The sequence below is a fragment of the Psittacula echo genome (assembly GCF_963264785.1).
Source record: "Psittacula echo genome assembly, chromosome: 4".
Lineage (NCBI taxonomy): Eukaryota > Metazoa > Chordata > Aves > Psittaciformes > Psittacidae > Psittacula > Psittacula echo.
The window spans coordinates 84,031,471-84,056,234 of NC_137738.1; the positions used below are offsets into that span (position 1 = coordinate 84,031,471).

A 24,764-nucleotide genomic window follows, 5' to 3' on the forward strand; every position below is an offset into this window, starting at 1 on the left:
TGGAATGTATCATAAAATGCAGATTAAAAAATATATTTAACATTATGAAAAAAACCCAACAACAACAACAACAAAAAAAACCCACGCAAGTAGTCAGTTAAGAGCATTAATACATTCTGAATGCTGGAAATATTATGAGTTGGGCCATGAAACTGGAGTTTCATAGATTTGTCGAAAATTTGAAATCAAAATGGACTTTGAGTCAAAATTCCTGACCTCAAAGATACGAGGTCAGACCAAGTTGCTTAGGGCTTTATCCAGTTGGCTCTTTATAACCTCAAAAGGTTGAGATTGCACAGCTTGTTCCGCTGCTTGTCCGTCCTCATTGTGAAAAAGGTTTTCCTGATATCCAGTGAGAACCTCTCATTTCAATTTACATCTGCTGTTTCTCATCTTCGTGTTATACTAAGCAGTACTTTTAAAAATTGAATAATAATAATGCCTTTCTTACATTAGACTTGATATTTGATAATCAAGCCTAAATCATACATTATACTTGGAATCTTTAATACCATTGATGTTAGAAACTGTCTTACAGAATTTTGACCTTACCTGAAGGAAAAAACAGGATATTTGACTTTCTGAAAAAGGTTTTTGAGAAAATCTGTAATGAGCTGATCTTTTGAAATATAAATGAATAAAAATTATTTTATTCTTAATATTTTCAAATAGAGGATATAAAATAGGTGAAAATAATCTGTTAAAACACCAAAACCAACTTCTATCATAAGCAGAGAATTACATACAAGATAAAGTCTGATCTGGGGACAGATTCATTCTCCTCAGTCAGATCTCCTCCTTCAGAAAACAGAATATGCCGAGAAGGATGAGCTGTTTGACACAGAAATGCAGTCACCAAAGAGATACTGTGGGAGAAGAGGGTTCAAGTCCTTGTAATTCAAGGTAGCACAGTAATTGCCTCCCCAGTTCTGTGCCATGTGTCCCTCCCCACTGAGACTGCATCTGTACCTTATAAGCAGATCCAACTGAAAGCTTACCTTGCCAGGGAATTGAAAGAAACTTAAATACCTGTGAGGATTTAACATTAAATAAATCTAGGAAGGATGTGAAAAAGAAGAGTAATTAGGAAAGTGGAAAGCAAAATAACTGAGGAACTCCTAAAATACCAGTTACTAGTTGGTAATTAATAGTCCAGGTAATGCTATTATCTCCTGCACATGCAAATTTGTAATGCTAAATTGCCATGTTTTGCTAACAGCAAAGTAAGAATAAAAATGTTTTGGCCTAAACTCTTGAAGTTGATTAAAAAAATAATTGCACAATGTACTTACAGTGTTAAAAAATGCATGATCCAGGAGTTAGTATCTCCTTGCTCTCATTTTCGTCTAATAATGACATGAACAAAACAGTTATTTCTACAAATGTGGAGGCTGTTCATTAGAATATTGTGCTGACCATTCCTGCTCATGTGAAAACATTATGCTGCAAAACAGCTTAAAACAGAACATTGGCCAGAAGTGAACTCAAACTATTTGAATAGGATATTTATTGCAAACTATTCCATCATTATGTCGCAGATCAACCACCATTAAGTTCCACATAATAATTGTTTTTCCGTTCCTCACTTTTACAGGATCTACCTTAAAGGACTTACTGGGACAGCGGGCAAAATAAGTAGTATAAGCCAGCCAGGAAATGATTTTAGCACAAAGGATGCAGACAATGACAAATGTATTTGCAAATGTTCACAAATGCTAACAGGAGGTAGGAATGTTTTTTTGTTTCTTGGTCTTCCTATTTTTATTGGCACTGAAATTGTCTATGAGATAAATAGTGATAATCTGGATTTAGTAAATTGTGACTGTTGAAGTCCAAAATCACTGATAGAAATGCTGGTACAGTGGCTCCAAATGAAATATTTTATCATTTGACAAAAGTTAGAGGAAAACAAGAGAAGTTAAAACTGGAGAGGAAAAAAGTCTCTACAGCTGGGGTACAAGAAAGTCTGTAATTGTGGAACTGATCAGAGGAACAACATTCTTCTTCCAAGGAATGAAATAACATTCAGAGATCAAAATACTTAAGTCCCGTCCATGTCTCCTTCCTCACCCCGCTTTTTAGAGGTTCACAGTTCATTAGTGAAATGGCTCCTAATTTTTTAGGCACAAACCTTTTCCCTAAATATCCAGAGGAGAAGAAACCCCCCAAAAGTTGCTGTATATTGTATATAAAACAGAAGGGTACAAGTATTTAATTCTGTTTTTCAATATAATTATGAAATTATAAGATGCACCACATCTACTTTTTTTTCTAATGCTTGTTCATCAGTTATTGGAGTTTTAGGTGGTATTTTTATCTTGAACTGTAGAAGCTTCTATAATTTATCAACCTAGAATGCCACATTATGAAATGTAAACAACTGTTTTGTAAAGCTGACTTCTCTTCCTGTTATCTCTTAAGCAATGGTTTGTTTCCCTACAGCACACGTTGTAAGACAAAAGACAGCTTCAGTTTGTCCAAAAGGATAATTGGATTACTGCCCTGCAAACAGAATACACACATTATCACCATCATAACAGAAGTATAAAAATATTATCTTATTCATAAAAATAAATTTTCCTTATGAACCACTAACAGTTCAGGACCATAAGAATACAAAATAAGTTTTGGCAGCTTTTTTCTCTGTTTCCTTCTTACCAAGTTTCAACAGAGAGGTTTTTAAATGATCTGCCCAGAGAACCGAAACAGATAACTGAATTAATCCTCCAGAATAATTAAGAATGAGTTCAAATTGGTGAAGAACAGGAATTTACCAAAGAGCAGATAAAAACCAGACAACTCAATATCATTATAGTTGAGTTCTGCCCTCAGACTGGCAACAATAATATTTGATATATATAATAAATTAAGCTTGATTGAACACCTTCCCTTCTCAATTTTAAACTAGTGTATTACATAAGCTTCAAGAATATGTCACCAGTACATAAATACATTTCTGAGTCTGAGGCAAGATTTTATATTGACACTTCCAAATCGTAAGAATGAAAAAACTGCATTTAGATTTCTTTCTCATTTCAGGACAACAAAGTGTCTTTATGTACTGTTTTGAAAATTACCTCTCCTGATGTTTTAATTTGTTTTCTACCTCGCAGGGTGGTGGTTTGATGCATGTGGACCTTCTAACCTCAACGGAATGTATTATCCATTACGACAGAACAACAACAAGTTCAATGGTATCAAATGGTACTACTGGAAAGGCTCGGGATACTCTCTCAAAGCCACAACTATGATGATTCGACCAGCAGATTTCTAAATGCTTTTGTATTATTATGTGAATTATGTATTGTATAGCCTTCAAAGACTTCATTTGCCAAGCATATAAACACACATCTGCAACTTGTCTCATTTTCAAGCACAGAAAACATGCGCTAGTGTTCTGAAGGGATCAGTTCAGTACAATTTCTGAATTGCAATAGCCTTGATCAGCTAAAGCTCATATTATTCAACCAGACACAAAGTCTAAAGTGTCAACCTGATATAACAGTGATTTGGCCAAACAACTGAATAAAAAGAACATCCAAGAAACCGTTAGACAACTTAAGGACTCTGTTTTACTGGTCATTTATGTTATGTATGTGTTTGTTAGTAAATAACTGGAACTGTGAAAAATACCTAAAATAGTTTTAGAAATACGCATTTTGGCTCATCACTGAACTTTAAGCATTACTCTAATATAAAACACTTAACTAGATCTAGATCTATTTATTCTCTCTGTGTCATGTTTGCCTTTTATGTACATAAAACCCCCACTGTCCTGTAATTAGCTGAATACTGTACTTAAGGAATACATTCTTTTTCCCCATATCCTCCTAAACAACTTCTTATACTTATTCAGGGTTTTTTCCAATAGCCTGTATTACTTTATTTAACAGAGGACAAGTAGCATTTAATTACTTTGCATTTATTCTTGGGAAATACTGTGTACAAAAATCATTATTTTTTTTTTTATTTGTACTTATTACAGTCACTATCTTAGCTGTGAATCTTAGCTAATCCCTGTGAATTACAGCATCTTATGCATACCTTTATATTTTTATGAAGATTGCACTTTTTTCCTTCCTTTGTCATTTAACTGTAAAATAACTTATCAGTATTTTATAAACCAATACAATGGCATTAACACCAGATGTCCGATTGTATATGACAATCAGTTATCACCTGGTGCTGTAGTACATCTATACATTTTGTAATAATAACCTAACTGAAAAACATATGCATGTTCTTTGATACAATTAAATTCATGCTCATGGCTTAAGAAACAAATTACTACATTTTTAAAACAGGAAAAAAAACACCCTGAAATTTATCTAAGGTCATACTGTTGTTTTTTTTCAGTAATGTTAGGACTTCTCCCTAAGAATTCTCCATAGGTAGGCCCTCAATGTATGCCACAATGTGAATAAATTACTCTACTGGGTGGTTTTTCACTTTTTTTTTCTTTACTATTACAACATGCTTTATAATTGTGTACTGTATATTGCAGTTCAGAAGATATTTCTTTATATTTCTCTAAGTTTGTGAAGATTTTTCCCAAAGTAGGTTTTAATTCTCATGCTTATCTTTGCCTTATAATAACATTTTGATAAATTTTAATTTCAGCAGGTGACTGAATTAGTTACACCAAATCATAGAATCACATAGTCACACCAAAACAAGACCCCTAGACACAAGATTTCTGGAGGCCTACTTAACAAAAGGCATTGTATCTTAAAAGCAGTAAAGGATTTTGAGAAAGATGGAAGAAAACTCTTCATTTTATACCAATAGTCATTAAAGCTGCTGTCAGAGCAATCCACCACTCACACTACCACCATTCTGCTTCACTGAATATATGTGTCAGCATTACTGAAGGGTAGCAGAAACAGAACACTTCTAATACGACTTCATGATTTGATTTTAAATGAGCCTAACAAAATGTAAATTAACAGTCATCATATGAAGAGTTGCATAAAATAATCTCAATGTATTTAAAATTAATATCTTATTGTTTCTCCTAGCAAACTTGTAAGGATATATGGATCCCAAACTAAAACAAAAAAAAAACAAAAGAAAAACCACCCCCAAAAAAACCCACCAAAAAAAACCAAAAATGAAATAACAAAAACTGTCACAAAATTGCTTTCATGGATCTCTAAGACATAACTGAAAGACCAAGTCTAGCAGATGGCCACCAAGCTAGTAAAGGAGCTAGACATACGACGAAACACAAGAAACCAAGACAGGCCAAGAGACTTGGCCTTTTTCAGCCTGGAAAAGGGAAACCTTACTACTATATACAACTGCCTGATCAAGGACGCAGAGAAGACAGAGACAGACCCTTCTTAGAGGTGCACTGCAATGGAACAACAGACAGCAAAACCAAGTTGGAATTGGGGAAATTGGATTTTCTTTTTAATTTATTGATTTACTACTATTAGGGTGGACTGGAGAAGTCTCTTGGAGCAAAGCATTGAACTAGACAATCTTCATAGGTCTTTTGCAATCTAAAAAATTTGATGTTTCTATAAAATTTCATAGAAATGCTGAGTCTAGATTATTGCATTTCCTGCTTCAATGCATTTAATCAGACAACTAAAGAAAATACTTCCAGTGTTTGAGATAGTAAGCGTATCCAGCCCAATAATCTAAACAAAACAAACCAAACAAACACATGATGGAATCTGGCATGGTATGAATGCTCAACATGGCAAAAGAAAATAGTGCTAAAACTGGTTCACATTACCTTGCATTATTTTAGTAAGAAAACACAGTACGACAAGATTAGCTAGTTTCAATTTGCTCGAAAAAAGTCTTTGCAAAGGTTAAGGCTTTTTGATAACTATTTTTGGAAGGTTATTGAAGATACTGACGTTGACACTGAATTGATCAATTGTTTAATGAGACATTTTCATTTTTGGGGGGAAAATGGAGTAATTTATCAAGACTAAATGTAAAAAGTGTAAAATTTTAGAGTGAACATATTTTAAAATGACATTTTATCTAAATGATACTGCATGGCTTAAGCTGCAAACACCAAAGTAAAGTGAGGACTCTTCAGGATGAATGCAGTAATAGGAGAAAGAAGCCTGCAACTGCTTTGGACTTGGTGCAAGCAATTAAAACACAACAACAAGATAATCCTTTCCTTTAATTCCTTCCTGTAAACAAATAAACAGTATATAAAACAAGAATGCATTTCCATTTGCTTGTAATACTTCTTAGGAAGCAGGAAAATACTTATAAACAATAACAGAATAGAAAACAGAAATGGAATATGAACACTATCCATGCTCAAATAACTGTATCTTTAAAAATAAGACATCTGTTAGAGTAAGAAACCAGAATGACTCAAGAAGGGAATGATTAGAAAGGTGATGGAAATACCACCTTGGACACAGACTTTGTTCCTCTGGAAGAGGAGCACACTGCAAACAGAAGCGATCCAGGTTCTCAGCATAACCATAACCTCCCCCAATTTTATCTTCTTGCCATCTGCCAAGCCCTCCCTACTTCTGCTTTATGAATAAAAACTGTAATAAAAAGAAACAACCCCAGCAGGAATCACTTCCAAAGAATGCTATGTACATTGTTACTGATATATACTTGGTTATTAACAAGGTAGTCTGAGAAGAAACAAAACTCAAAACAGCGTCATCTCAAGTATTGTGTTCTTTTTCCATACGATTACAGATAAGGGGGGGAAAGAACATGCTCATTTATTTTTCACATTCTTAATGCATTTGCTATATTAAAAAAAATCTATTTTCTCCTCTTACAAAAAATGCTACGTTAGAATTCATTCCTTTGGACTTACTTCAGAATAATGTATAGTTTCCCTACACTTTGAGAACATACAACTTAAAATCATGATGTATTCATCTCAAACATGTAAATTTACATAAATAACAGATTTAGAAAGAAAAATAAGTTCTTAACAGTCAATACAATTATAGTAAAATATAGTTCAAATATAGTAAAAATAAAGTTCCAACCCCATTAAATGTTCTTTCTTCAAAGCCCATATGAAAACAAGTAGCAGATGATAAAATATTCAGCTGTTGCTACAATAGAAGAGAAATTGTGAAACCTTTTTTTGGCAAAACTATTGGAGTGATTGACTAGTAGTCTGCTAGAATTTTAGTTGGTTTATAACCAAAATAAAATTACCATTTAATCAATTACAACACATGGAGTGCAGATACACTCTGGTCTGCACATACATACTTTTGTAGTGGTTCACAATTCAGTACTTGAGAATGATCACTAAAGGCAGGAAAAATGCTTCATTTTACCTGCACAGTAGTTTTAGAAGCCCGCAGTAATTTTGCATTGCCAAAGTCATTTCTGAACTGAAAATACTGAGTCCATGACATGAATAATCTTTCTGTAAGGTGATAACATTCCTCTCCAGTTTATATAGAAGCACAGATATAAATAAAATATACCACAAATAAATAAAAGAACATTTATACTAAAATAAGAACCTACTTATTCAGATGTTAATTGGTAAATCAATTAATTGGTAGGTCAATTTTTTTGCATTTTCCATGCCTACCAAAGTTTTTGTACACACTTCAAATACTAGTGGACGAAGGAGAAACAAACTCCTTACAGTATTTGCCTTAAAAAAAATACTTTTTTTAATAGGCCTTCTTGTTCACAAAGCCTATTTAGACAGCTAATCTTTTTCCAGACACACAAAAGAAAGTTCACAAGCTTAAAGGGCCATTAAACTTACGGGAGCTGCAGGAAAGCTAGATGAAAGCTCATATGGTTCCTCTGAGATCCAATGGCCCAATTCCAAAGACCACAGCACCTAAAAAAAATTAAGCAGTAAGTAGACATCTTCTAATTTCTAAACCAGCAAACTCTTTGAAAGTGTATTTAGAAGTAACAGTGCTGTTGCAACGGTTTGATATTTCATTTACCTGAACCAAATGATTTGCTGAAAAATCAAGCAATCAGAAAGATGCTCATTTTACAACTGAAACCATTAAAATAACAAAGTCCTACTTCTATGTATAGGTACATTAAATTTTAAAACCCTATTATTATTTTTAATAATCTTTCCCAAAACTACTCCATCCAGCATTTTTCCTGGGTTGATTTTCTAAACCATTCTTCCAAACAATTTATCATTCTAAGTTGCACCTGGTAGACTATAATATTAAAAACCACACAAAGAGTGGCTTCTACCACCCTTCAAGTGGTAGAAATGTTGCCTTTATGGGAAAATGGAAGAAGATTGAAGTACCTACCATGGCTCTGCCCTGGAGTCATGCAAAGGGCATTTTGTTACTAATTTCTAGATTGTCTAAATTCTGAAGCACACTCTAATGGAAGAGGAGTTAATTTTCCTCATTGGCTTCATCAGTGTAAGCTAAGCTGTAAAGCTTCTCATGCAGGTAAAAGACTGGTTAGTTCCTTGCCAAATTTGTCCACTGTCACACAATTCTACAACTTTCTCCTCTTACAGACACTTGAGCTTTGCAACATCCTTCCTGTAGTTGCCATTTGGCATGCATTAAATACGAGTCAAAAAAAGCATTGTCACCAGCTAGTGAGAGACAATACGATTCATACGTTCAACCTTAAAAACCACAGCAACCCACCAATACCCTGATACTCCTACAACACTGGCTAGTATTAAGTGAATAAGCAGTGTCTATATATAGTGCCAAAATGGGATACAAGAAATTTGTTAGAAAGTAAATGTCTGTGTTTTGGATAATTCTACCTCTGGCAGTCAAATGGTTCTTCAGCCATTTCAATAGATGATGTCTTTTTCTTACTGTTAGCACAGCCATGCATCATTAAGCTGTCGTCATCATTCACCTTAGATTAAGCTGAGTTTCATCAGTGCATGAAATTATTCCTATGCTTGATTCACAATTAACTGAAATATTCTGTATTTTTTTATTCTTTCAGAAGATGCATAAAACCTCATATATATATGTGTATAGTTTTAATTTAAATTATACAACTTTTCCTCATAAATTTGGCAAGCAGTATAAGTTCACCTTAGACAAAAATTGGAGTAATAGACATGAAGCATGATAAAATTATCCTTTACAATGGTATAGCTGACTAACTAAACAAGATTCTAAGCTGAACAGACTGATTATAAACTAGCAATGTAAATCTTAGAAAATAGCCTAATTATAAGTAGGAAAAGAACTTTCTGGAAAGAGCTCTTTTACCCCAAATCTGTTGCTACAAGCGGCAAATTGCAAAAATTTAGAAAGAATTTTTGTTATCAAAACCAATTTCTACAGCCTTTAGTCCAAAGCAGTTTATGCTCGATGACTCTCAGAGAGAACCAGCAATCTCCAATATGAACTGCTACAAAAGCTGGTGCTTTGTGTGATGTGTCAAGTATGGCTTTATTTGGGAGGGGAGGTGTTCAGTTTTGCAGGATATTGGAAGTGAATAGTGATTTTTTTTTTTTTGTTGATAATGAAAAGCAGCACATCTTCAAACTTCTTGAACTGCATTACAAATCCAAAGAATATTTTGTTTACTTTAGAAAATGCACAACCAAATATTTGAAAATGCAACAGCTGTACAAAAAAAGGAAATAATTTTTGTAGTCATTATATCATACCAAACCTAAAAGTAAGAGTTAAGCACATCAATAAAACAATGACCTTTAAAAAATATTCAAACTTAATACTGCTTTAGCCGACAAAAGTATAGAAACTTCTTAAAAACATACAGTTAAGACTGCAACTTTGAATTTTCAGTTATAAATTTTAAGGTGGCACCTGTGTATATTTTTTAGAATTACTTTTTACAATTTGCAATGAGAATATTGGAATTATATTATAATAATTATTTATAAAAATAAGAACATTGTTAGCTTTATACTTATAGCTGTATATATTGCAAATAAAAGAATTGTGTTATCCAAGCCATTTGCCTTTTAATCACAGTATAAATCAACTTTAACTGAACCAAGAAAATTGTAACTTCTAACACAATTCTTAGACACATGCTGCATGGAAATAATTTCTTTGTAAATAATCTTGAGCAGGAACAGATGTACCATGCTGTGCACATCGTGTCCTTATAGTAACAAAATGATGTTTGTACCAAGAGTAACTTACAAACAACCCAAACAGATTAAAACATAAACCTAAAAGATTAGTTATGATTAAGTAATCCCATTTAATTTTCCAGGCCTATTTAATGGTATCAACTTCTATCAATCCTTTTATAATAATTTACAGAATTTTGTTTAGAAATTAATTTTGTTTATCTTAACGAAAGATGAATTAATGCTTGTCTATCATGGTTCTGGAATTGAGTTCAAAGGCATCTTATATACTTTCCTACATGAAAATTAGATACAGAGTTCATGAGCAGGTCCTACAGTAAATAATTAGGTCATCACTCACTAGAACATTCAGTTTTCATGAACGTATAAGGCAAGAGTTCTCCATTCTAAGTCATTGAAATTTTGCTCCTGACTTTGGCAGAGACAGATTTTCAACTAGTATATTTTCATAGCAACACTAACAAATGCTTCAGATTCATGTAGGACAAACCAAAGTTATGATTTGCAATATTATTCTTGAGTAAACTACTTACTTTTGCTAAGTCAGCAGCATCTTCTTATTTCTTAGAATGTGGAAAAGGACTAAGAAAAGCTGAAATACTTCTGAATATAAACGTGTTCATATTGGGAAGAAAGTTATCTAGAAGTTTTCAAATGTGCAGTTGCAAAAGATTTAGCTTAAAATATAATGGTAAAGCAGTACAGTATGGATCAAGCTGGATATAGGTGTATCAGAAGTTAATAAAATACAGCTCATAACATTGCAGTATTAAGAAAGTATCAGATTCTAGTAGAATGTAGTCTTGTTGGTCATGGAGGACCCAAGAAAGCAGGAAAAAAATTGGCATTGCTACTAGTCAATAGGACTATGAGGAACATGTGTTGATATTTTCACCGTGGATTGGTTCACAGAAGTGCAGTGCATAAAATGGACAATGAAATTACCAGACAGCAACTACCTGAATACGAATTTCCAAACAATGCCTTATATACAAAGATAGAAAACTATCTTACTGTATTCTTGTGGTAGTTACCTACATCTTTAGCTATCTTAGTAGTTATTAGATGTTTTTTCTCAGGGATATATACAGATTTTATGTTTGACTACCCTGTAGTAAGAAAATAACAGAGCAAATATGTTGTTACTTAAAACTCCATACAAAGCTAAGTGTGGGGCAGATATTTCAATATGTTTCATTCATAGACACATAGAGTAGTTCAGGTTGTAATGCACCTGTAGACTGTCCAAACACCCTGTGGAAGTATGTTCCTCTTAATGCAACTGAGGACGCTATTGGGTTTTTCGTTACAAAGGCACATTACTCAATTGGTGACCAAAGGATGCAAACTCCTTTATTACAAGGGAAATGAATAACCTAGAACTTCTGAAAACCCCAAAGTATACTTCTTCAGATAACTACATGTATATCATGAAGGACATGCTTCACACTGGTGCCAGACATCCTGAAAACAAAAATGCAGCAGGAGTTTTTTTTCAGCTTACCAGCTAATTTTTAACGTATTTATAAGAAAAAGGAAACAAAGAAATTTAAAGTATAAGATGTGTAAGATGAAGAGCTATTTCCATATAAATTCCAACAGCTAAGTTTTCTAGCTCTGAAAAGATAAGGAAAGGTGAAAAACTGTCATCTGCAATATCAGATTGAATGGTTAATCACTATTATCACAGTGAGCAATTGTGGCTTAACCCTGGTGTCCTGGTTTAGCAGTAGCAGTCATTTTTTCTACTGGTGCAGTGCTGTGTTTTGACTTTTGGCCTGGGAATAATAATGATAAAGCTGATGTTTTCAGTTGCTGATCAGAATGTTTACCCTGAGCAAGGACTTTGTGAGTCTCATGCTCGGCCAGGGAGGAGGAGAAGCCAGGAGGAAGCAGGGACAGGACACCTGACCCAAACTAGCCAAAGAGGTATTCCATACCACAGCACGTCATGCCGAGGATGTAGAACTGAGAGTTCCCGGAAGGGCTGGATCATGGCAGGGTGGGGGTGAGGTACTGGTTGGTGAGCGGTTGTATTCTCTTGCTTGTTATTTCCTTTATCATTATTACTATTAGTGGTAGCAGCAGTGATTTGTGTTATACCTTAGTTATTAAACTGTTCTTATCTCAACCCGTGGGAGCTGCATTCTTTTGATTCTCCTCCCCGTCCCTCCAGAAGCGGAGGGAAGAAAGGTAGGGGGGAAGTGGACTTCGTGGTTCTGATTTACGGCCTGGGCTTAAACCACGACAGTTCTGTTTGGCGCCCAACGTGGGGCACGAAGGGTTGAGATAACGACAGATCTGACCGAGGCACAATGCTGATTTATTGGTTCTCAAAGTTGTTCTTTTCGATATCACAGTTTCAGTATGCTGTAGCTTACTTAGAGCCGGTTTTTGCTGTGTTAGTGTTTTTCAAGTGTGGGCCTTGGGCTAAGGTTCTTGTTTCACTGTATTTTATGGTAATGGCTTGTAATACGGGGGGGCTCCGGCAGCAGGGCGGGATGGACGTGGCCGTGGACTTGTACCTGGCCGTCCCGCTGCTCTCCACTGTCCTGGCCCTCGTCCTCGCCTCCGTCTTTGTGAGGCTGCGGGGAGCTGAGGGGGAGCGGCCCCGGGAGCCGGCGGCGGCCGAAGCGGCCCGGGAGAGGGGCCCCGGGGACCAAGCGGCGGCGGGAGCGGGGCCGGAGGCCGGGAAGGAGGCAGCTGCCGAGCAGCGGGAGGAGGCGGCGGAGGAGCCGAGCCCCACAGCCAAGCCCAGCCCCGCGGCGGCCGAGAGCGTCGCCCAGCAGCCGTCCGCCAAGCCCGGCGAGCCCGAGCCGCAGGAGGATGCAGGAGACCACGCAGCATTTCCCAGCAAGGCAGAGGAGGAAGATCTGGACTCGGAAAAAGAGAAGCTGGTGGTGAGAGAGCCTTCAAGCACAACAGCTATACTAGCACCAGTGACAAGTACAGCAGCAGCATTTGAGAGTTTTGAAGGTTTTGAAAGGCCTTTGGGTACCCTTGGGACCTGCCTGCTGATTGTGATGGGGATCACCATGTTGGCACACACACAGAGTGTGTTCTACCCACGGCCATTTTGTCTGATCCCGAGAGTTAAGCAGAGTCAGGTTTGGGTCTTGTCTGGGTTTAGACAATACAGGGGGACCGAGAGGTTTTCCCCAAGGCTGGACAGTCATGAGTGTCACGGTGTGTGGGACAGTATGGGCGAGTATCTAATCCACTGGGCCCCTCCAGTGCTTTGGAAGCATCGGAGATGGAAGCCAGCTGTGTGGAGTCCCCGACAAGTTGCAGAGACTGCTGCAGGGGAGGGTGAATTTTTTTTAAGCCTGATGGGCCCATCCATCAGGGCGGAGATGCAACATAGAGATGGACTCATGATCGAGGGGTGGACTTTGCAATGGGCCTCTCCTGCTCTGAAAGACTGTTACAAGAGATGGAGCCCACCATCATGGACTGAATGGACTCAGCAGCTTTATAGGGATTGGTCCGTGCACTAAGATAAGAGTACACTGAGATGAAAGTGATGGTATATTGAAAATGTGGGATCTGAGCATGACGTGAATGGTATGGAATAAGGGGTGGATACTGTCCTGGTTTAGCAGTAGCAGTCATTTTTTCTACTGGTGCAGTGCTGTGTTTTGACTTTTGGCCTGGGAATAATAATGATAAAGCTGATGTTTTCAGTTGCTGATCAGAATGTTTACCCTGAGCAAGGACTTTGTGAGTCTCATGCTCGGCCAGGGAGGAGGAGAAGCCAGGAGGAAGCAGGGACAGGACACCTGACCCAAACTAGCCAAAGAGGTATTCCATACCACAGCACGTCATGCCGAGGATGTAGAACTGAGAGTTCCCGGAAGGGCTGGATCATGGCAGGGTGGGGGTGAGGTACTGGTTGGTGAGCGGTTGTATTCTCTTGCTTGTTATTTCCTTTATCATTATTACTATTAGTGGTAGCAGCAGTGATTTGTGTTATACCTTAGTTATTAAACTGTTCTTATCTCAACCCGTGGGAGCTGCATTCTTTTGATTCTCCTCCCCGTCCCTCCAGAAGCGGAGGGAAGAAAGGTAGGGGGGAAGTGGACTTCGTGGTTCTGATTTACGGCCTGGGCTTAAACCACGACACCTGGACTGACAGGTAAGCCTTCCACTCTGCCACTACTCCTCACCCCAGCAGGATAGGGAGAATTGGATGGGCAAAAGTAAGAAAAAAACCCCTAAACCCAAACAACTTATGGGTTAAGATTAAGATAGTTAATAATTGAATGGGAAGGAAAAAAAGAAGTTAAAATTCCAAGTGATGTAAAAGTTATCATTCCCACCAGCAGGTTGAAGCCCATCCAGTCTATGAGCTACAGCTGCTTTGGAAAAACCCCTCCCAGTTTTATAGCTGAGCATGATGTCAGATGGTATGGAAAAATCTCTTTGGTCAGCTGGGGTTGGCTGTCCCGGGTGAGTCCCCTCCCAACTTCCTGTGTACCCCCAGCCTTCTCAAAAGGGCAGCTGATGGAAAAACAGAGAACACCTTGATGCTGTGTATGTACTGCTGAACAGCAACTAAAATACTGGTGGGTTAGCATCACCATTTTGATCACTAGTCTAAACCCACACATCATACAGGCTAAGATGAAGAAAATTAACTCAATCACAGCTGGACCCAGTATAGAAATTCATGATTATCTTGTCTTTACAGTGACAGTCTGGTAACTTTATGCGGTAGTCTGCAAGATATACAGTGATTATTTGATTTGGTGGTCTGGGAACCATTTCTTTAAACTACAAAGTCTCCAAACTCTTCATCTACAAATAGCTTTCCTTATTATTTTTTTTTAGTTTTCAGTTTCCCTACTATGCAGCAAAATATCTAACAATTCCCCTTCATTTTTACCAATGCTGAACACAATGATTATTTCAGAGCACAACAGATACATTAAATAATATATAAAAATTTTCAAATTGAATAATGTGAACTTATCTAACATTGACCAGAAATTATTTGTTTAGCGTTTAATTCATCAAATAAAACCTGCATGTGACATGAGTTTCTCATTCATGAGATAACTGTTCAGGCATTTCTAAAATACATGCCAGGTACAATACAGGAATACTTTGGTAATACTAAGTACTGAAAGACTGTAAGTCACAGTAACAGAGCTTCACACAGAGGAATTTTTTCTTACTGAACTAACTCTAGGTAAGCCTGAATATCTGAACATTGTGCCATTGTATGTAGCATGGACACAAACTTGGCTATATGCTTGATATTTTAGCAATGCAAAATATGTTTAATTTACTGAGTAATGAAATTAAAAGAAAACATTTCTTACCCATTCATAAGAAACAATCCAACAGCCACGAGCAATTCCCAACATAACATTCAAGGTACGACGAGGACTCCCTGTAACTACATGACTTGTTGTTTCACACACATCATCTGAGAACAAAAAGTCTCCAAGTTTATTCACCACCTGAATTACTGTATTTTGCTTCCTAAAAGAAGGGAAAAAAACATACAATGTTGTATGGATATGCAGGATTATAAAGTATATACACACAACAGAAATTAACTCAAACTCACTTCATTTATTTTCTCACTAATCATTTCTTATCCTTTTCTCACTGAGCCTCTAACAACTTGCTAGCCCTAAATTCATTAGCCTTCCCAGAGTCCAAACAGACCCTTTTATGTCATGACACAATCATATCTACTTGCACATCAAAGCTTTTTTGTCCCCCACATCTATCTTGTCTGTTTAAATAGAAGCTTTTGAGTCTGGAATTATCTAACATATTGTGTACAGTGCCTAGTACAATAGAGACTCATTCATGGTTGCTTTCATAGTATTATCAAAAAGGTATTACCAGGAAATGTAAACATTTAGACACAGCACTCCTAAGAAGTTTTCATTAGGAAACACCAGATTTTCAGCATCTGAGGAAAATGCTGTCTAAATGTAGAGAAAGTCCTAAAGTTCTAGCCATACATGTGAACCGATGTTTCAATTCAAAAATCACTTATCTTTAAATGCAATTATAAATAAATATATAAAATTAAATCTAAAATCCAGAATGGCCACCTATAACTGGAATTCTAACTTGAATTCTCTACATGGGTACACTGAAGAACACAAATATGTCATTGTGAAAACAGTGAGATGTTGGTATAACTAGAGAAAAGCTGCTATATAAGAACAATTTACTGTTCTTATTGATAATTATTTTTATAATTCATGATTATAAATGATCATTAAAGATCTATAATTGAAAGCCCATTTCCCTCCACAGAAAGTAACTCAGTTAAAATTCCCAAAATACCCCAGCTAAAACGAACACTATTTAGGGGAACCATAATAAAACTGGGAAAAAAAAAATCCTTACAAAGAATCCAGCAATCTATTTTAAAGATGTTTCAAACAAATAAATGAATAGTAAAAACAGTGCAGCAAATTAACTTCACACTCAAATCAAAAGACGGTATTGTATGTAGAGACAATTAAGAAAATGAAACCACTGATCCTCATTCCAGTTTGAATTCTGGCCTTGGTGATATTGCTTTGAATGTTACTAGAATATTTACTATTTGCATTTTATGAGCTTTAATTTGACATAGCCTTCCAAGTGAGTCTTTTTGCAAGACTGCAACCCATGGCCCTGCTTAAACTACATACTCAGGACATAGATTTCCATGCTATACCTGGACCTTTTCTTAGTTCTTTCCTGTGTCTACACAAAATTCCTTACAATGAGAGGAAAAAGACATGTAGTACAAGAACTGAATCTAAGATATCTTACAAACTGCAGTGAAAACTTACCAGTTTATACTTCCTTCAGCTGCAAAAACTGATGGATACAGATTTACAGCAAAATTTCCCTGAATTTGTAATTCAGAAAAATGGGTAGTTGCTAGCTGTAAATCAGTGAGCAGCATTTAATATGATCTCAAAACCCTATGCCATGAAACCACAACCATCATGCATCTTAAAATTTAAATTCTAATGAACTACTTTTGAGGCTGTAGCTACTAGGTAGCAGAATTGGCTTTTGGCCATTGGGTTGTATTTTGGAAGACTATTTTCTGTTCTGTAGTTCCTTCAGAAGCAGTCCTTTTCCCTTCACCTATTTACAAGTTGATGAATGACTACAATTGTAGACAGCCAAAAGCACAATCTTAATAAAGAAGTTTTGAAGAAAGCAACTGTTATCACCAGACATTTTTATTTGATGAAATATTAATTGGATAGTGGGAAAAAATCAACATACAAGCAACATAAAAGAAATAATAGATTAATGACCTCTTTCAACAAAAGAACTTTTTCCCCGGCTCTGCCACGATTTCTTCTCTTTTAGGAAGATCACAGCCTCTGTTTTCTACTACTCTGATCTGCACTATTATCTTTACCTCCCCCACAGCGATCTCATATTACATGCCTTGCAAAGTGCATTTTATAGTCTTGGTGTTACTAGCATTCAGCCACATTAAATACAGGAAAAGTATTAATTCCATTTTATGTTTTTGACATGTATTAGTATATTCATTAACAACTATTGACAACCATTTACAAAGAACTTCTAAAAGGATAGTCACTAAGTGCTGTTTCTGATCACTTATATCTATATAACTGTCAAGATACAATTATTTCAGACCCAAACCAGATCTGTGGGTAGTAGAAATATCTTGAGTTTTGAAAAAGAATTTGAAAAACTGTAAGCAAGTGTAGTATAAAATATGGAATTGTGTTTTTGTTGGATGTTCTTTTCTCTGTGAGACTTTTAAGAGAATGATAAGAGCATGCCAGAAAATTATTAACTCTCCCCCAAAATATGCAGTGGCAGCTGCTTCTAATGTTTTGAAACTAAGTGGCTAAAAAGCCTACAACTGATATTTATTCAGCAACTATTTGCATGAAAGAAAACATTTTAAACTAATGTTTCAGATTATGACTTTTTAAACAGAAAAAAATAAAATTTGTGGGGGAAAAGCTAAGTCTTGGGCTGAAAGTCTGAGCTCTTTACTACATAAAACAATTCCTTCAGAAAAATTAAGAACTTGCTTTTAGTTTTATTGCTCTGAAGCCCTGTGGAGCTCACCTAAGGGACACCTACTTCAGTCTGCACCATAGCAACACAAACATACACGTACAGTATAAATAGCAATGACATATACATGTATTTACATGTTTCTAGCTAGACTACAGAATGAAATAAAATATTTTAACACACAGCCCTGAAAAATAAATCTTATTTTGTATAGGCATAAAAAGATAATCAACATCAAGTTTAAACGGTGTGCTGACTAAAGAGCCAAAATGTTTAATACTTACTCAGAAGACATACTTGTCATAACTAGTGTCCTTGTTGGCTAGAGATAGAGAAAAAGACAACAAAACATCAAAAATCCATAGTTTTCCCCTTTGAAAAAAGCCTTAAATTAGAGACTGTTCCAAAAGAATTAAGCTACTTCATAATTACAGTATCACCTCAGGAAGGAGCTGTACTAATTAACACTTATACTAGAAATATCGAACTTTGAGGACAGAGAAGGAATCAAACCCCTTCATCACATCTGGTATTAAAGCATCCAATATACCAGAAGACAGGAACATTAAGTTTTCATTAGTAAAAAGAAAAAGGATTTCCAGTCTGCGATGCCATAGAAATGTTATTTAGGATGTTATTTGTCCTCAGCCTTTTCCTTTAGACTAGGTGGAAAGGAAAAAGGCAGGTTACCTTGAACAAAGAAAACTTGTAATCTACAATTCTTCCAGTTTCTTCCAAAAGGCAGAAACTGGCTGAGATGCTGCAGAAACAAGAGTATATCTGTTGTAAATTATAATTTTATTTTGATAGTTTTGGGGTTTTTTTTGGCACAACTTCAGTATTCTAAGTCCAGATTTTTAAGTAAACATTCTTCCACTCTTAAATCTTGTCTTAGTGAATAACAATCCTTAAACCAGTAATTCTGAGACACCTCTAAAAATTACCCCTTCCTTCTCCTGCAATACCCTCTATAGCTCATGTGCAAAGTAGGAGTGTTTGCCCCAGACTTCAAATCAGCTTTCTAAGAATTAGTATTAAAGAAGTAAGAAGAGAAAGAAGTATCCTTTGTTCATTAGAAATGACAATGAAAGCCTCCAGCATGCATAAAGGTAGGACAGAACATGAATTTTAGCAGTATCAGAGAAAGATGTAACTGAACATAACATGGTCGTCAAAAAAATACATGTAAAAAGAGGTTTTGAAAATCTGAACTAAGAATTACTTGTAGCTACATAAACATGCACCAGTACATACACATTTTAATTTTGTAGAAAAAGTAGATCAACTGACTTTTATAAAATTATTTCAAACAACGTCTCCTAATTTTCAAAATCAATATATGAATTTCAAATTATTTCTCTAGACAACTACTGCTCCATAAGAAATAATCATTCCCATTTCTGCACCCCATCCTATGTATTACCACAACCACAAGTGGTAAGCTTCCAAAATCTCTGCTAAAATTCAGTTTCCTTTGAGTAATATACTGAGCTGAGACCACAAAAATACTTTGAATTGGATTACAGCTGGTAGCACAGACCAAAAAAGACTTGAGGGCAACTCATTTTACCCAGTAATGAATCACAGAATAGAAGAAAAAGCATACTCTGATGCAACTCCATCCATCCTCTCTCACCAGTACAGAGCTGCTTTCCATTAAGTGGTTAAGCAATTTGTCACATTTAAAAAGGGAGCTCCTTGGAATTACCTCTGTAGACTATTAGACTAATAGACTGTAGACTAATAGCGTGCACCATGAATGTTCATTATATGGACAACCTTTACATACATAAAACAATTTATGCATTGATAAGTTAGCTATTGAAGATAACATAAGTAGTAGTCTTTTCAACATACACATGGTAATTTCATTCTCTGGTTAGGTATATTTGGAAAACATAAACACTAGATACTACTTAAATCTTCAGAAGCAACACAATGTAGCATACTCAATAATTTTTTAAATTTTTGATAAACATAAACTCAGACAACATTATGTAAGCTATACAACAATTCAGAAGTGAAAATATATATAATGTAAAAATGTAAAAAAACAATAACATGGAATGAAACTTCCAATGAAGAAAAGATGAAACTTTTATATTGAAATATTTCTTCGAGAGAAATTCTTCGCAGTATTTTTGGAATGTTGTTTCCAAATTCTGACTTGTTGCCAACAGTACTTACTGATGATGCCTTAGCCTACTGCTAGCCTGACAGTTGAAGAGAAGATAATATGCACTGTAATCAAAATTTGTTGTAATCTTAGCCAAGAGACTTTCAAATGCATTACTCCCAACTCCAAATAAGCAGTCACATTTAATTGCTCTTGGAAATTCAAATAAATTCACAGCTTCAATTCCACATCTGAATTTTATACACAAAGAGTTTGAGCAAAAATAATAAAAAAGCAACAACATAAACATATCTATCATAACATTAATATTAAATACATAAACTCAAAATTTGAGTATATACGTTCAAAAAGACATCCAATAAGACACTGAGTAAGGGTTGTTGTGGCAGAAGGACTGCAATATTAGGCACCCTACTGCACAGGTTTGGTCATATGATTGAAATTGGACATGGGGCCACATTATACAATAATGAGGCCATGCCTCATACTGTCTTAATACATGTTGTTGGATTTGTACAAACTCCTGGACATTAAAGGATCCTGGGAAGTGGCAGCATGGGAAAGGCACAAAACACGGATGAAAAGCAAGGTTTTAGTCTTCTCTGTTCAATCTTTCTGGGCATAAAACCTCATCTATGTCATATATGTATGCTTCAGCATGGTCATGATGTTTTCTTTCAGCCAAGCCTCACCGCCATCAGAGTGACGCTCTTTGGCTAGATGTGTAGAGTTAAATCCACACAGAAGAATTGCACTAGGTTCTTGGGGTCCTTGTACAGTACTAGCTCCAAAGCCAGATTCTGATGTGCCAGTTCAGAATGTGCAGAAAAACACCATTCCTCACAATTTTTAAAAATGAAGTGTCATGGAAGTATTACTAATCAGACCACTACTTTTGCCAAACTTGGGTAAAAAACCAAAAAGCACTACTATAAACCAAGGGCCAGAGCAGCTTGAGATCCTGCAGCTGCTTCTTCAGTTTCAGAGCAGAAATGCTAACAGTTCCTTTATACCTTATCTAGAGGGAAGTGAAAATACTAGATGCATACAAAATGGGAAACCTGCAGTCTGTCCTGATATTACCCTGCAGTCAGCTTTTGAATCGTAGCTTTTATGCTACAACACATAGCATAGAAGATGGTACAGTGAGTATTCTGGGGAAATTTTCTGTCAGTGTGCTCCAGAGTGATTCAAAGACACAGGAGTGCAGAAAGATGCATACAAAAGGTAGAAATTTGAATAAATTACATTTCTTCCAAATTATTATTTCATCTGCATTCAGAACTGCACATTTTTGCAAGTTAGAGGTTATTTGCTAAGCAGACAATATTTTATTTTATTGCTTCAGTAAGACAAGCAGTCGTCTTTAGTTACAGTCACCAAGCAGAAAACTTCACCAAACTATGTTTTAATTTTCAGTTGTACATTTTAATTGCTTTACCCCTTTGCTATGCAATTTTTCTTCTATGCTCTTTGTGTCTGATTTATTTTACGTGTTGACTTTATTGCAAGAAAAAAATTTTGAGTTAGCATTTACTTTTCTGGACAGCAAAAATACATCTGGTGAGCATCATTATGAGTTTGAATGCACATCTTTAGCAGGGTTATTACTATTTATAAAACAGTGGAAAAGGTAGTATTAAGGTAAATGGTCCTTTTATTTATCATTAATCTCCAAATCCTGAAAGAGCATATCTGTGCTCTAAATCAGAACACACTTCTTTCTGAAATGTTTTTTAGACCTGCAATACAGGTTGTTAAAAATGACATGCTTCAGTTTTCCTTTATATCTTTTGCTTTCTTTTATATATTTCTTAGGAGCACAGTTGCACTAAGTATTTCTTTAGAGTTTGCCAACAACAAAATTTTTCTAAGTCATCTGAAATATGAAACATGCATTTCAGTAGCTCAAAGGAAAAAGTATTTCTAATTCCTCCCAGTACTTTAAAGACAACGTGAAACTTCCTGTATATTAACTGGCTTTCACCACAAAAGAGTCATTCAACCTCAAAATGTATTCTTTCTTTCTTCAAAGTTTTAGCAGGTGTTTCTTGGAGGTGAAGGACAATAAGAGAAAAGTCCTGGCATGTGCAATCTGCTTTTCAAGAAAGTGAACTCAAATTTTGTTTCCTTAAGAGTGTCATAAGTTCTTTTTCATAAGTGACAAATGAATTAAAATGTGACCATAAAATATGCTTTTCAGGCCACTTCTCAAGAATAAAGTGCATTCATACTAAGAATTGACTTCACAGGAACAGTTTTACATTTGTGACTGGTTACCTTCCAGACTATGTATATTAGATCACATTTTGTCTTTGGTTCAAGAACTCAGGCCTCATATATTTTTCAAGAAAGTATTTCAACCAATAAATACCACTTTTGAACTGTATATTATTTAGTCCAAGTGCTATGTACCTTATATATCTTAAAGTTGAATGAAGTTCTCTGAAATAAGCTTCAGTGTATTCTCAAACTCAGAAATATGCTATGATGGAGTAGAAAAACACCTTCACATTCAGGACTCAACAAGATAATTATCCTATGTGGTTTGGCCAATATGTCAGGAATAAAGGACTTTTTCTGGGGGGGAAGGAGGCAGGGGAAAGTAGTGCATGCATATGCAAATAAAGTGTAAGCAAGAGTACAAGATTATTATGTTATCTGTTTTGTACTCTTCCAATCCTTTTATTCTCTGGCTGTTGTAGGCCCATCAGATGGTTCTAAAATTGATTCAGAACTCATACACTCACTTTTGATCTTTACAGCTGTATTTTGAAAGTAACAATTTTCAGCCCTACTAGTACATAAGCCAAAAACCCAGAACCATGAGCAGCATGACAATATTAAAGAATCAAGTTAATTTTACTCTGCTTTTATCTAGGAAGGTTGTAATGAGGATCTGAAACTTTAAGGCTGCTTTTAGAAACAATCTATAAATTGTGCTACATTAGTTTATTCTATTGGAGTAATTGTGGTTCATAGCTGAAAATAATTGGTAATCGTAACAAATGATTACTATTCAGTAGTTTTAAACAGCAGTTATTCAGAGCTGTAATTTACTTTCTGGCTGGCCTTTCTCCTCTTATCAGGCCTTTGATACTGATATTTTTCCAGTTTCCTCTGGCTGCAAACTTGAATTTTGACTATAATTTTTGACCAAATATAGTACCTCTGTTCTGGTCCTAGAAAGATGTGAAAAATGCACCCATCCTAACTAAATCAACACACATGGGGAAAGAAGAACAAAGAAAGAAGGCTATAAGAAGATAGAAAAATAAGATGATACGACAGATGCCTGGGCATAAGCTTACATTCACTGACAAAGATGAGAAAAAATGAGAAATCCTGTAATCACAGACATAGGAACCCCCAGAACTTCTGTTGGCAAGAATACAGATGAGGAAGGATGATGAAGCTTAACAAGACCCAGCAATGTGTGCTTGCAGCCTAGAAATCCAATTGTATGCTGGGCTGCATCAAAAGGAGGCGTGACCAAAAGGTCGAGGAAGGGGATTCTCCCCTTCTACTCTGCATTTGTGAGACACCACCTGGAGTACTGCATCCATCTCTGTAACCCCCGGCATAAAGAAGGACAAGGACCTGTTGGAGCATATCCAGAGGATGGCCATGAAGATGATCAGAGTGCTGGAACACCTCTCCTATGCAGACAGGCTGAGAGAGCTGGGGCTGTCCAGCATTTCAGTACCTAAAAAAATCTGGAGAGGGACTTCTTACAAGGGCATGTAGTGGTAGGACAAGAGGGAATGGCTTTATACCGAAAGAGGGTAGATATAGATTAGGTATTAGGAAGAAATCCTTCACTATGAGGGTGGTGAGATACTGGAACAGGCTGCCCAGAGAAGTTGTGGATGCCCATCCCTGAAAGTGTTCAAGGCTGAGCTGTACAGGACTTTGAGCAACCTGGTCTAGTGGAAGGTGTCCATGCTCATAGCACGGTTTTACACCAATGATGATGATGACGAACAAGCTGCAGTCCAGTGGGTTGTTTAGTGTTCTGGCATGATGGCTATGACCTCAGTATTAAATTTAACAGTGTACCCAAAAACTAGAAAGGAATTGTGATTTATCAGGAAGTAGATTTAAGTTATACATACATCATTGCAGAAGATATGTATCTCAAGTACGGACTGCATGCTCTCACTTCTTACACAATGTTTATGCCCTCATGCTCTGAACCAGAAAGAGTTGCATCCATTTCTTGCACCTAAGCCTCCTTTCCACTATCAAATCCAAGAATGCTATGGACTTTTAAATAAAGTCCGTCAAATACTTTGGGATTCTAGGATTTTATTCTTAGTACTTATCCCTATCTACTGTTCACCATGGTAGCTCTTGAGTGATTTTCTACTTGCCTAAAAGTAATACTAAAAAGCATGTTCTGACTTTACATAAGACTTCATAAATAGTCTCCAGATCAAAAATCACCATACCTGCCAATCTTCAGGGAGGGGTGGTGTGGAGGGTAGAAACAGTGAAGGTTTTTTTTCTTAATTCTATGAAGGCAAAAATCAAAAT

At 36.0% G+C, this 24,764-nt stretch overlaps 2 protein-coding genes across 6 annotated transcripts in view; one reads left to right on the top strand and one right to left on the bottom strand.

Annotated features, from left to right (window-relative positions):
• ANGPT2 (angiopoietin 2) overlaps positions 1-3,274 on the top strand; it is a gene marked incomplete at both ends in the record, with an annotated part of 37,845 nt that extends 34,571 nt beyond the window's left edge. For both annotated transcript variants that reach the window (XM_080615416.1, XM_080615417.1), the window contains 2 exons: positions 1,595-1,725; positions 3,114-3,274. In XM_080615416.1, coding sequence (XP_080471542.1) covers positions 1,595-1,725; positions 3,114-3,274 — 292 coding nt within the window. The remainder of the gene's footprint in view (positions 1-1,594; positions 1,726-3,113) is intronic.
• MCPH1 (microcephalin 1) overlaps positions 1-24,764 on the bottom strand; it is a gene marked incomplete at its 3' end in the record, with an annotated part of 134,652 nt that overhangs the window by 71,551 nt on the left and 38,337 nt on the right. For all 4 annotated transcript variants that reach the window (XM_080615409.1, XM_080615410.1, XM_080615412.1 and 1 more), the window contains 3 exons: positions 18,376-18,413; positions 15,382-15,544; positions 7,739-7,816 (listed from right to left, as the gene is read on the bottom strand). In XM_080615409.1, coding sequence (XP_080471535.1) covers positions 7,739-7,816; positions 15,382-15,544; positions 18,376-18,413 — 279 coding nt within the window. The remainder of the gene's footprint in view (positions 1-7,738; positions 7,817-15,381; positions 15,545-18,375; positions 18,414-24,764) is intronic.